This window comes from Candidozyma haemuli (genome assembly GCF_002926055.2).
Source record: "Candidozyma haemuli strain B11899 chromosome Unknown C_2014730914, whole genome shotgun sequence".
NCBI lineage: Eukaryota > Fungi > Ascomycota > Pichiomycetes > Serinales > Metschnikowiaceae > Candidozyma > Candidozyma haemuli.
In genome coordinates, this window is record NW_020289904.1 from 1,085,352 (window position 1) to 1,098,327 (window position 12,976).

A 12,976-nucleotide genomic window follows, 5' to 3' on the forward strand; every position below is an offset into this window, starting at 1 on the left:
TGACTTGGGAAGGTATGTACTTTAAAGATCGAGCTTTCAGCTTTCGAAGAATTCCGCTTTCCGCCGGCCGTCCAATGAAACAAGTGCCACTTTTGTTGTCATATATCCAGATCCATATCGCCACCAGATCATACCAACATCATCGGGAAATGCCATGATTAGGCTTTTGATGATTCGATTTTCTTATCTGTTTCTTTATTGATTTCATTTTTTTTTTTCACTTTGTTTCCCCGGACTCTCAAGATGTGGAGGCTTGATCTGTCACAAGACTAAAAATGTCTTAGTCATATTTTATTTTATCAGCTTATGTACTAACTTTATAGAGACCCACCATCTTCATGCTCCGCTGGCCCAGTCGGCGATGACTTGTACCACTGGCAAGCATCGATCATGGGTCCTCCAGACTCTCCATATGCTGGAGGTGTGTTTTTCCTTTCGATTCACTTCCCTACCGACTACCCATTCAAGCCACCAAAGATCAACTTCACCACAAAGATCTACCATCCTAACATCAACGGTACTGGTTCCATCTGTCTAGATATCTTGAAGGACCAGTGGTCTCCAGCTCTCACTATTTCCAAGGTGCTTTTGTCCATCTGCTCCTTGTTGACTGATGCTAACCCTGACGACCCCTTGGTCCCTGAAATCGCTCACGTTTACAAGTCTGACAGACCTAAGTACGAGGCCACTGCTAGAGAGTGGACCAAGAAGTACGCTGTCTAGGTGAGCCACTCGGGGAATTTTTGACGACGAGCGGTGATACATAGAACTACGTATAATTGCATAACCACTACCGGAAACACAAACTTCAGAAAGTGTAGAATATCTCTTTTTCTTAAATTTCTTCCTTTTACGAAGATCATCGATAGCACCTTTGATTTAAAGACAACCTCTCCTGCAGGCGCGCTCCGGTCCATGGTCAACAAGTGAAAGGTTGAACTCTGTATCCATTTTGCATCCATACGTGATCTTTAATACTTCAAGAGACAAGGAATAGAAACTGGCTTTTCATTATCCGAGTACAGCCTAGTTGAAAGCTGTCATTTTTTCCTTCATTTGTATAATAATTAACCATTGTCCACATAAAGACAGTTCCTCGAACGCATCAAGCCATGGAACTGCTAAAAAGCTTCCTGCAAAGCAATTCGTATGGTCTTTTCCATCTTTCCAAAGAACTTTTGGATAAAGGGTTCTTCAAAAGGCATCTAAGCGATTACCAATATACCATTGTGTCAAATATTCTCAAACAAGACAACTTCAACCTATGGAATCAGTTTCTCGAAGGAAACTGTCGTCTAGATATCACGTATCCTGAACGAGAAGGCTCCGAAGGTGATGACCCGATTGAGGATGGTGTTAGGCCCATGACGAATTTGGCATTTCATATGCGATATATCTTATGGGAGAAGGCCATTGACTACTTCTATGAAGATAACCTCAAGGGCACCGACCACTCGTTGAAAAGTCAATCAGGCGAGTCCGGTAACACCTACGACTTGATTGAGAGCCTCGATAGTATACAACCTGATCTGGAAAAGATGGAGCAGGAAGAGGACTCTTCTGCAAAGAAGCCTGTTAGAGAGGAGGAAGATGACTATGACGACGATGAAGAGGACGAATCAGATGAAAAACTGAAGGATAAAGATCAACTGAATGGTGACGATAAAAACCAAAACGGGGAACTACAATTAGATGGTGGTTACGTCAAGGTTGAAATACCCTCTACTGAATTCACTGTCAAGGCCGCGCCTCAAGCAGATACCACCACAACGGAACTAGAAACAACCCCTGCTGAAGGCAACGAATATTCCTCAAACAATGCTGCTCAGAGTCTTGAAGATCAAGAGTCATTAGTGAAGGAGTTCAACAAAGTGTATCATAATTTCGAGTACGACAAAGAGACACTCATAAAGCGCAGGAAGCTTGAAAAGTCAGATATGCAAATCGAGTCACAGAAACCTGGCGGTGATGATCCTACAAACCAGATACCTATTAACTTAGGTTCAGCATCTCACTCGTTACAACATCTTTTGGGCATTATACAAGACCGACGTGACGATGTTAGTCTAACTGATCATGATCTTAAGAAATTGTTCATGGATGTGCGGAAGAATAGAGGTAAGTGGGCCAACGACGACCGTATTGGCCAGGAGGAACTTTACGAAGCCTGTGAAAAGGTACTTCAAGACTTACGTGGTTATACTGAACATTCTACGCCCTTCCTTAACAAGGTCTCCAAAAGGGAGGCTCCCAATTACGGTTTAATCATCAAGAAGCCTATGGATTTGAACACCGTCATGAAGAAACTCAAGAATCTTACCTACAACTCTAAGCAAGAATTTGTCGATGACTTGATGCTCATATGGAATAATTGCTTAACTTATAACGCAGATCCCAAACATTACTTGAGAGCACATGCCATTGCTATGCAAAAAAGGACACAGAAACTTGTCCCCAGCATCCCAGATATTGTAATAAGGAGCAGATCTGAAGTGGAGAAGGAAGAAGACATCGACTCAGAGGCAAAAGCTTCCACCCCAGCGCTCAAAGGAGGAAAAAAGGCTTCCAAAAAGGGAAGAAAGAGGAAGCGTGAAGAAGTCATAAAGTCTGAAGAGGTTGACGGAGTCAGTGATGCTCAGCTGTCCGAAGCGCCTTCAAAACTGGAAACGCCTGCTCCGCCATCACAACCCACTCCAGTGGAGAATGGGAATACTGCTGCGGAGGAGAATCCAGTTGACGAAGAGGAAGAAGAGGCGGCAGAGGAAGCTGATACAGACATTAGAGAGAACGAGAACGAAGATGAACAAGACCCAGAGCTACAGTCTTGGAGAACGCTAACCGCAAAGTCTAGAGCTAATTATTGTGCTTCTCGTGCTGCTCTTTTTGACAATGACTTCAAGCTTAAGATGGATGCAGAAGCTATTCTTCGAGAATCTAGCAAAATGAAGAACTTTAACCAGTTCTTAGACAATAAGGAGGTAGTATCGAAGTCAAGCAAGCTCCTTGATAATGATGAACCATATCTTCTTGAGTATGATATCGCTGGAGGAATACCAGGAATGAAGTACCCAGGTATTGATGATGAGGATCAAGAGAGATTGGAAAATGAGATGGTAGAGAAACTTCTTAAGGAAGGCGATGCTGATAAGCTCAAATCTGGTCTCACTCTTCCCACAGATTCAGGCCTTAACAAGCTTTATACGGGAAACATCACAGAGATCCAAGAAATTAGGAAGATCTGTTTCAAGATTTCTTTGATTCGCCAGATGCAAACGCAGCAGTACATGCATCGTACGCAAATGCGTCAGCCAGAGGTTGAGTACATTAAGGAGGTTGATGTGGACCCTGTTTCGAAACTTCCAAACCATGACATTTTCAGCCATGAAACTCAGTACGCTGCTTTACGAAAAGGTATTGCGAAGGTTGCAATGCACACGGGCTTTGAAACAACCGAGCCGCTTGCTATTAATACCTTAACACAAGTGGCCGAAAGATACATGCTGAACTTGGCAAAGTCTCTCAAGCTACATTGTGAGTCGTCTTCAAGCAATCGTTTATCCGATAAAGCAATCGTTCTTCTCAGTTTGCTCGAAAACGGTGTGGAGAGACCAGATGACTTGTATACTTTTGTTGTTGAGAAGGCCGTTAAACAGGAGGCAAAGCTCAAGGACTTGAGGCAAAAGCTTTCAGGCTTTGTCAAAGAGCTTCTTAGACCAAGTTTGCAGACACTCAGCGAACAAAATTTCGAGAACAACAGTGAACAGTTCATGACAGGTGATTTTGCTAGTGAGATTGGCGATGATTTCCTCGGTCTTAAAGAGCTTGGCCTCGACAAAGAGTTCAATATGCTTAGCTCTTCGATTCCAACCTACTTGTTACATTCTCGTTTGCAAAACTCGCTCTCCAGTGCTGATCCAGTCAACAAGAGTACTAAGTACGAGGATTTGAAGGAATGGAACCAACCAAAGTTGACACAAGCGGATGTGCCAAACCAGATCGGCGTCTTACAGCCTTTTTACAACTCTTTGGTTCAAAAGACCGAGACTTTCATTGTCAAACAGCAAAAGAGAAAAGGCGAGAGCACAGATCTTCCCCCACCCACCAAGTTATATCTTATTGAGGACGAGGAATTGCCACAGAAACAGAGAAACATTCGTCCTCGTCTTCCTCCTACAGGAAAGATCGCTTCCGTGAAGAAAAAGCTCCTTTCACAAGCCTTCGTGTTATCAGATCATGACTCAGAGAGTGGTAATGATACCTTTGAAGATGCGGATAATATGGGGTTTGATGCGATCGCCGGCAGCGAAGACATCGAGATGAAAAATGAGGAGTAAAATATGACTCATTATCTACTTTACTTCGCCTGACTTTGTATAAAACCTAATTAATATATTTGTATTTATAAAGCTTCCGCCGTAGAAGCCGTAATTATTCGGCTCGCGCGTTAGATAGCGGTAGCCCACGCATATAATTAAGAGAAAAATGCTCGCCATCTCTCATACTCTAACTAGATCTTATCTACCCGCCTCCGATAGATTTGCCATTAAAAACAACTGCCAGCCAATGCTGTGACTCAAAATATGAAAAGCAAAGATCGTCCAAACGACATCAGTACCAAGAGAATCAGAGAAAACATCCTCAACAGAGATGTTTTTGGAAGGACGGTGCTCCATATCACTGTCCTCTGTGACTTACCTGACTTGATGAGCCAGGTGTTACGGATTCCGGAGGCAAAACAGATTCTCTTGGCTACTGACTGTGAGAATGGATGGAACGTGCTACACTATATCTTTTACCATAAACGGTTTCGCTGCTTTGTGGTGCTTCTAGAGTACTTGGAGAAGGCGTCTGTGGGAAACGTTTCTACGCTACACGAGCTTTTGAAGAAGAAGGACCGGAGCGGGACTCCTCCAGTGTTTTTGTTAAGAAATGACGTGAAAGACTTTGTGTGGATCCCAACCTACGTTAATGAAAATAATGACTTTCACCTCGAGTTTAGGTATCCTGGCCAAGAGATTGAGAACGCAAGTACCCAGATGATGAGAAGGTCGTGGCAGCTCGACCATATAATGTGGGACCGTCAAAGAGGAGCGTCTGACTTATACGTTATGGGTTCTAATGCTAATCATTCCCTTGGTGTTGGTGATTCAACCGACAGAACGGTTCCTGTGAAGCTTGCACACCATGCGTTCCAGGCTGAACATAATGACTTGCAACTGTTTCTTCGAAAACCTCGTTTTAGTGAACTTAGAACTTCAAAGTATCATTCTGTTGCTTTGACGACAGATGGTAGGTTGTTCACCTGCGGCCTAGCTTCCAAAGGCAGATTAGGAAACGGGACCTCAAGAAACTTATTCTCGTTCACAGCCGTGAATAAATTTGAGAAAGAGAATATTTCAGTCACCCAGATAGCTGTTTCTACAGGCCACAACTTGGCCTTGACCACATCCAACGAACTTTATGCGTGGGGGCTGAACGAATATAATCAGTTGGGCTTTGCCTCGACAGAAAATGTATCATACAAGAATAATGTCGCCAGGGAGTTTGAGAATGTTCCCACTTTGATTGCAACAGGTGTATTTCGAAAGAATCCTGGCCGAATCTGTGGTATTGCTGCAAGTAAGGTACACTCGGTGGCCTATACGACTGATACCATATACATGTGGGGTTTTAATGTTGGGCAGATGGGAATTGACCAAGGTTCTTGCCACCTCAGTCTCAACGTCAATGGCTCCATCTTTAAGGGCTCAGTTGTTGAACATCCGAAGGCAGTTACCTTTAAGGATGAAATCAAGTTTATCACAGCTAGTGAGACTTGTACCTGCGTTGTGACAGGCACCAATGACATCTTCGTTTTTTATCAGAACCATAGATGCAAACTTTCAAAGTTACCGACGAGATCTGGTTCCGACAGCTTCGATTCTTACAAACCATCGAGGTTAACTGTTGCCCCAGTGATCCGTAAGGTTGCTATGAAGTCTCCAGAGAACATATTCGTACTTCTCGAAAGTGGTGATGTCATGGCATTTTCCCTTCCTGGAAACTTTGACATGAAATCTGCAAGGAATGTTAAATATTCATATTTATGGAGGGCTTATGATTCTAATTTGCGTGCTGTTGACATCGACAACTCATACGATGGCTCTATTGTGCTTTGTACCCGAGATGGCTCAGCTTTCATGAAATCCACCCTGGCTGGTCAGACACAGCGTCGTTCGTCGATCACCTCAAAAACCCCATCTTTGGCGATGACATCGAAGAATAAGTTTAAGAAGCTTGAGGGAATAAACAGAGTTGTACAAGTTGCTTGTGACGAGCTCTTCATATCGTTTGGATTTATGCGTGATGAGACTGATATGCTCCCATTAAAACTTCAGAAGAATGATTTTACAAAAGACATGGCATACTTGAGTCTTTTAAGTGAAGCTGACTCTTACCGCAAGCAGGATCAGTTACTTGACAAGGATCATGACGTAAACTGCTATGTCTCTGACTTCCTCACACCTGCTCGACCTCGACAAAAGAGAGCGGATCATCTTCTGTTCCTTCAAGGCGACCGCGAGTATGATGATGATGACGATATCTCTAGAATGAAGTTCAGCGATAGACTTTATCAAAGACTTATTCAACACCATACTTATCTGCGGAAAAAGAAGCTTTTATTCAATGAATTGCACCAGACTTTTGACGACGACGAGGACTTAAGGCTTAGAGGCGTGCTCGAGTCTGAAAGTTCGCTTGACACATTATTGAAGCTCGGGAACTCTATTACCAAATTTCATGACGCATTTATCGAGTTCAGGTCTGAAGCTAACATTACCTTTGGATTTCACACTAGTATCTTGGCATGTCGTCTGAAGTTTTTTGACAGGATCTTGAATCAGGAGAACGAAGGTGAGTACTTCATATCAGAGGGAATCAAAGGCAACTACGATCCCAGTAAAGGATCATTGACATTTGAAACCGATGTTGATACTCGTGCTGTGCTTATTTTTCTTCACTTTGTTTATACCAATCGTGTATTGGCTTTTTGGGAAGCATATCCTTCTGGGCCCAAGTGTCCACTGCTGGTGAAAAAGACAAAAGACGATTTTACCCGCTTGATGGCAGTCTTCCAGATGGATGCTTTCCATACTAAAGAGGAGCAATTCACTAGCCAGTTTGAAGGCTGCATTGAGAGAAACAGTGGAGACCTTCTCATTTGTCTTCGGGATGGTGATGTCCGCTGTGATCCATCTATTTTGGCTGCTAGATCAGCCTTCTTCGAAACTTTCCTCTCAGAAAGATGGGACGTATCGGACGATGAGCTGGAGCAGTCTCCCGAAGAAGAGGTCAGGCACATCAACTTGGAAGGCATTGACAAGGCTCAGTTTGAGATTGTTTTACGTCATATACATGGCTGTAATGACTTAAATGTCTTCGATAATGCATATCTGTCTGTTGCGAAAAACAACGAAAGTGACGATTTTATCAATCTTATGCTTGACATGATTCAGATTGCGGACGAATTACTTTTAATTCAATTGAAACACTTGTGCGAGCTTGCTATCAAAGATCTCATTAACATCGATAACGCCTTAATTCTTGCTGCTCATGCCTATTACCTATCGGCATCTAAGCTTTTCAAGTGCTGTTGCTGGTGTATTTTTAATAATCTTGACACATTGGTATTTCTGCCTTCGTTTAAAGACCTAGACTGTGAGATATTGGTTGAGGTGGAAAAAGAGATGAGATTTTTACAGTTGATGAAACAAACTGACTTTGTTATTGGTGATAAGGGAGAGGTCAATATCAATTTACTCAAATCCTCCAACGGTCCTTCAATTGACATGAATGCGATTTCTGAATTTGGGGTTGGCTTGAATGACATCTTCTTGACCGACGATCTGGCATTCAAGCCCATCTTCGATCAATCACCAGAACAGTTGGGCGGTGTTGAAGAAAAGAAACGTCGCTCTTCATCTCGAAGACTTTCTAGAAGAGAAAGCGGAGCCGAATTACATAGAGAGATGCAATCTTTGAATCTCAACAAGGTAACTCGGAAAGCTAGTGATTCGGCAATAGCAGACGATATTCCGGTAGAAGAGAGCGACTTTGAAGTCGTTTCCTCCAGAAGAAGGCGAAAGTCGAAGCCAGCTCCGATACCACCACCTGCTCCAACCTCTCAGTCGGAAACGAGTGACTCTGAGATAAGCAGGAACCAAATTTTTGATAGCTCGAGATCAGAAAGCGCAAGTCCGCCGCCTTCGAGTGCTCCCAAGCCGGCAGCCCTTAACTGGGGCTCACGCAATTCTTCCACAAGCTCTATTGCCAAGTCACCACTAGGTCCAGCTTTAGGTGATCTGTCACTCCAAACCGGGAAATCCAAAAGTAAGATCAAGTTTGCCGCTAATAAGCCATCGCAGAATCAAAGAAAGAAACTTGGAGTCGAGGCACCTATTGAAAAGAAACCAGATGTCGAGCCTTCCTCTGCACCAGTCCTCAAGAACCCTTGGAAGCCTGTTGCTTCTTCGCTGGCGTCCCATGATAATAATTTGGGCAACATGCCTGTGCTTGGAAGTTCAGAAGAAGTGCCTCAGAATAGTCCTGGGTCATTGACGGCAATCATGTTGGAAGAATCATTAAAGATCGAGAACCAGAAGTACATGGAGAGTCAACGGAAGTCGCTTCAAGAGATCCAACAGGAACAAGAGTTTGCCAAATGGTGGGAGGAAGAGTCTAGGAGAGTTCAACAAGAAATGAAAGGGCCCACGTCTAAATCACGTAACGACAACCAAAAGAACGGCAAGGCTCGAAAGCCACGCAAACCAAAAAAGAAGCCCCCTTCTCAAACTACCAATTAATTATTATTATTATAGATTTGTTTATTCAATATCGTCTGGAAACCACCCGTATTCGTCCAAATCCACCCTATGCCTCTCCAGCACCGACACGCCTTCTTGTCTGAGTAACGAGGCCTGCTCGAACTCACCATTCTCTCTTAATGAAATCATCCCGGCGCTGTTGATCACTCTCCACCAAGGCACTTCTCCCAAAGAGGCACCTTCTCTGTTCAACACGTCTCTCAAGTGTGAAAGATGTTTAAGAGAAGAGCCAACCTGACGAGAATTCTGCGGCCGACCTATCAAATAAGCGATATGGCCATAAGATGTCACGTTTCCAGCAGGGATTTGAAGAACAGCATCATACACAGCAAAGTGGAATGCCTTCTTCTCATCGTCAAGTTGCATAGTAGTTGGAGAATTAGTCAGTTTTGGTAAGCAGCGCGAAAAAACTCGCAATGGTTGCAAAAAAATCTACAAGTATAATTTTTCATCTAAGTCCTGATATTATTTATTCAACATAAACAAATAGTATTGCTTAGTTAACTTACAAAGCCAACAAAGCACCGGCAGCCAAAGCAACGGCACCAGCAGCGTACTGCTTGTTAGCGGCACCCTCGTAAGAGGAGACGTTAGCAGTGGCGGTGTGGTTGTGAGGAGCAAGGGAGGACTTGGCTGGGCAGTCAGTGACCTCTGGACCACAGTCAGTGATGGTGACCAAGGTAGATTGGAGGTCAGTCTCAGTGACGACGGAAGCGGCAGAGACGGCGGCGACGGAGGCGGCAACAATGGTAACGGCGGAGAACTGCATTATAACGAAAGACTAGTAGTTGGAAGGATCAAGTAAGTTGTGATGAAGAAAAGAAAAAAAAAAGTCCAACTCTTGGGGAGAATGGCCTCTTTATATATTCGAAATCACGCAACTTTCTCTTTTGTTTTGTTTCAGCATCCGCCCTCCACGGCACGCAGCAAAGAGGCTCCTCCCAAGCCCAAAACATACAATGGACCTGCGGTGTTCTGCCCCACTAGACTGGGCTTCTGGCGGCTAAAACGCGAAAATTGTGCTTTCGATGCCGCCAGTGCCGACCGTGCACTTGCCAAGTGCGGGCCCATGTCAACAAGCTTCTTCTAAAATTTAGCCTTTGTTCTCGTCTAGACGCGAATCTCACCTCTGTCAACACAAGCATCACCTGCACGCTTGACATTTTTCTCGTTACTTGGTCGCGCCAGGCTTTGGTGTGTGTGTTTGTTTGTTTGGTCCCTAAGCGAGTCACGACGCTCGTGCTTTTTTAGACACTGCTTCAGACCTATAGGCTTTGAGCAATTTGCGTGCAAAGCATTGAGCGCTCACTGAGGAGCCGCTTCAGCCCCCCTATTTTGCGTGGGCGGCTTTTCACCCCCTCTTCTCGCTAGGCGGCGACTTGGACCGCAACGCCGACTTTAGTCCCGGGACCGTGTCTGACGAGATTGCTTGGTTCCGTTTCTTGGATGAATGGTCTTATCTGTGCCAAGTTGAAAAAGGCGGGCCCAAGTCAAACGCGCTCCACTTTGACACTCTTGTCTGTTGTGAGCCATGTAGAATTTCACTGGACTTCACAATCATTCTTGGAAAACGCTCTCATTCCATCGATCCCATTGTTTCATCATGTCATTCAAGTTCGCCTGAACCTAACGTACCTCGGTTGTGAGCGTGTTCTAGGTTTTGTTTTTTGTTTGTTTGACTCGCATTCTGGTTCCTCACGCCATATAACCCTATCTCTGATGCACCTCAGCTCCAGTGCTCAAAGCATCGGCGGCTAATCGACCCTCTCTGGATCTCAAATCTTCCCAATCTGCTCCACTGTTGGGGTCGATCCCCTCAACCAGAATCTGTGATGCCTCCTCTTGAAAATCTTCTTCCGCTTCACCCGCCTCATAATCTTGTTCTCTTGGTGTGGCGACTCTCGCTGCAGCAGATTCCCCCGCTAATGTGTTAAGCAAACCCACGTCTTCCGGGGAAGCGGTACACGTTCTGATAACTGTGAAATAGGCTTTGACGAGCCTTTCGCAATCTTCCGAAGCATAAACATCTTCTAGCGGTCCTTCGGAACTTTCAATGTAGCTTTTTACACTTTCGAAATCTTCTCTGTGTTCGGCTTCTTCGACGTATTGTTTGATTTTCTGGATAAGGCGTTCCCGAGTCTCCGCTCTTTCTGTAAGATCCCGTTCCGTGAAAGCAGTCTCCACCGTGGGTATGATTGTTGCAACGAACAACAAGACAATTCCGCAGATCTCTTGTAAGGCGGAGACAGTATAGAACATCACCGTGTCAGTCCGCCGGGCCATCCTTTCAAGATGAACCTCTCTTGATGGTCTTAACAGCATGACCAGAGTGGAGATGAAGTTGTACATCCGATCAAAGTTAAAATGGTACATGTCGTAACCCCCTCTTGTCGTCGCCGAGATAAAGCGTACCATTCTGAAAGGAATAGTGTTTGGCGCTCCTTCTCCGAGGATCCAATGGTTGAGCCAGTCACTAATATCCCTTCCTCTGATGAAAATAGAGTAGAGAAACGTAAGCACCACGACCGACACTGCAAACTTCGGTATTGTTAGGAGGAATAGTAAATCGAAACTGATAATTGCCATTAAGAAGACATTGAGGGCGATCCTTCGAAGATTCTGGCGGTTGGCCATCGCCGCTTCGACTAGCCTAGTAAACACAGTTTGCCTTTGACCAGCGATGTTACGACGTTGATCTCTTTCAGCAATTTCTTCTGCAAGCTGAGTTGGGTCGGCTTCGTGAGCTCGATGGACAGGGGCGGCTGCATCAGTAGGTTGTGGTGGCTGCATGACTTGTGGTTGGAGCACCGGGTTCGATTGTAAAACCCTTCCCGGGGTAGGCTCAACTCTTGTGTTATTCGAAGCACCTCTTGTCCTTCTTTGAGCCTTCTGTATCCTGTCTCCCCATGTGTTCTTCATCCTTGAGTACCCCATAGGACTTATAAGAACGTAGCCTTCTTCGTCATTGATAATGCAGTCTGATGTATCAAGCTGTACGGTAGTACCTTGAAAATTAACCTCGTACGTGCTTGAAGAAAGAGCCGCTTGGTTTACCAAACGCACTGATCCATTCAGGTCCTCCACCTCAACAAAAGTATTCCCCGTTGGAGCCCATTCTTCACCGTTGATTAACGTTGTAGCTTGATCCTTAACATCAAAGTCCACTTCAAAAGCTTCAGTAGGAGTGCCTCCGCACTGTAATATATCGAGAATTGTCCTCGTATCCTCCGGGATAGCAGGCTCTGCTATAATATGTGCTCTGAAAGTAAGTCTGATAAGATGAATAGGAACACCGGCGTACTTGGATGCCACCGCTTTAACTTCTTGTACCGTAGTGGCACTTGTTATATTGATGGACGAAAAATGCCTGCCTGTGGTCCTCTGGAAGATCTTTAGAAGTGATGTACCACGCTCTGCCAATTGAAGCACTAACCTTTGATTACGTGGAAGTGGAACGTCAAGTCCCATGACGTCTCTGAGTGTCGATTCATCATCTAGAATAGCACCATCTGTGACTTTCAAGCCAAACGCAGAGGCCTCGAGGGAGTATTTCTCTGCAATCTGGTCCTTTATGCTTCTAACAGTAGAACAAAGCGATTCACGGTATGTCACTGTTCTTCTAGAGCCTTCATTGGTAGAATTCACCACCACATCAAAATACAGTGGTATCGGGTCCCTGTGTGGAATGGCTGGAGAGCCGAATAAAGTGTAGTCGATGATAACGGATAACGCATCAATCGAGTTATCGTAAGCGGGAGGTTCACTGAGACCGAGTAAAGAGTCCAAAGATGAAGAATCACCAACTGGTCCACCGAACATTTTGATTCGAAGGAATGGAGGCGATAAATTGTGGCCCTCGCTATGCATCCAGATCAGCTCCTTGATTTCGCAGATTGTGGTGCTTAGAAGAACCCTTATTTCCCAGACCTCGGGTGGGGGAGGGACATGGTCCGGTTTATTGATTGGCTTCACCGGAAGCTTTAGTAGAAATGCATCGAACATGAGGTTTCTGTCTATCTGTTCTCGTTAATTAAGTGAGTCCATATGTGGAGATATAGTGACACGCATAGTGCGCAATATGACACCCATACATCTCTATTACTGGCTTATGC

At 44.7% G+C, this 12,976-nt stretch overlaps 4 protein-coding genes across 4 annotated transcripts; 2 read left to right on the forward strand and 2 right to left on the reverse strand. All coding sequences in view use genetic code 12, as the record gives it.

The window, feature by feature from the left end:
* Window positions 1-390: 390 nt before the first annotated feature.
* On the forward strand, window positions 391-723 carry UBC4 (E2 ubiquitin-conjugating protein; the record flags this gene model as incomplete). The annotated part of the gene is made up of 1 exon (XM_025485798.1): window positions 391-723. The coding sequence occupies one exon, from the start codon at window positions 391-393 to the stop codon at window positions 721-723; it is 333 nt and encodes a 110-aa protein (XP_025341263.1).
* A 389-nt stretch (window positions 724-1,112) lies between these two features.
* Window positions 1,113-8,843, forward strand: CXQ85_002111 (uncharacterized protein; the record flags this gene model as incomplete). The annotated part of the gene is made up of 2 exons (XM_025485799.1): window positions 1,113-4,330; window positions 4,613-8,843. 2 exons carry the CDS (start codon window positions 1,113-1,115, stop codon window positions 8,841-8,843), a joined length of 7,449 nt encoding a protein of 2,482 aa, XP_025341264.1.
* Window positions 8,844-8,864: 21 nt separating this feature from the next.
* Window positions 8,865-9,230, reverse strand: CXQ85_002112 (uncharacterized protein; the record flags this gene model as incomplete). The annotated part of the gene is made up of 1 exon (XM_025485800.1): window positions 8,865-9,230. The coding sequence occupies one exon, from the start codon at window positions 9,228-9,230 to the stop codon at window positions 8,865-8,867; it is 366 nt and encodes a 121-aa protein (XP_025341265.1).
* Window positions 9,231-9,369: 139 nt separating this feature from the next.
* On the reverse strand, window positions 9,370-12,866 carry CXQ85_002113 (uncharacterized protein; the record flags this gene model as incomplete). The annotated part of the gene is made up of 2 exons (XM_025485801.1): window positions 9,370-9,645; window positions 10,590-12,866. The coding sequence occupies 2 exons, from the start codon at window positions 12,864-12,866 to the stop codon at window positions 9,370-9,372; spliced, it is 2,553 nt and encodes an 850-aa protein (XP_025341266.1).
* Between the last annotated feature and the right edge of the window lie 110 nt (window positions 12,867-12,976).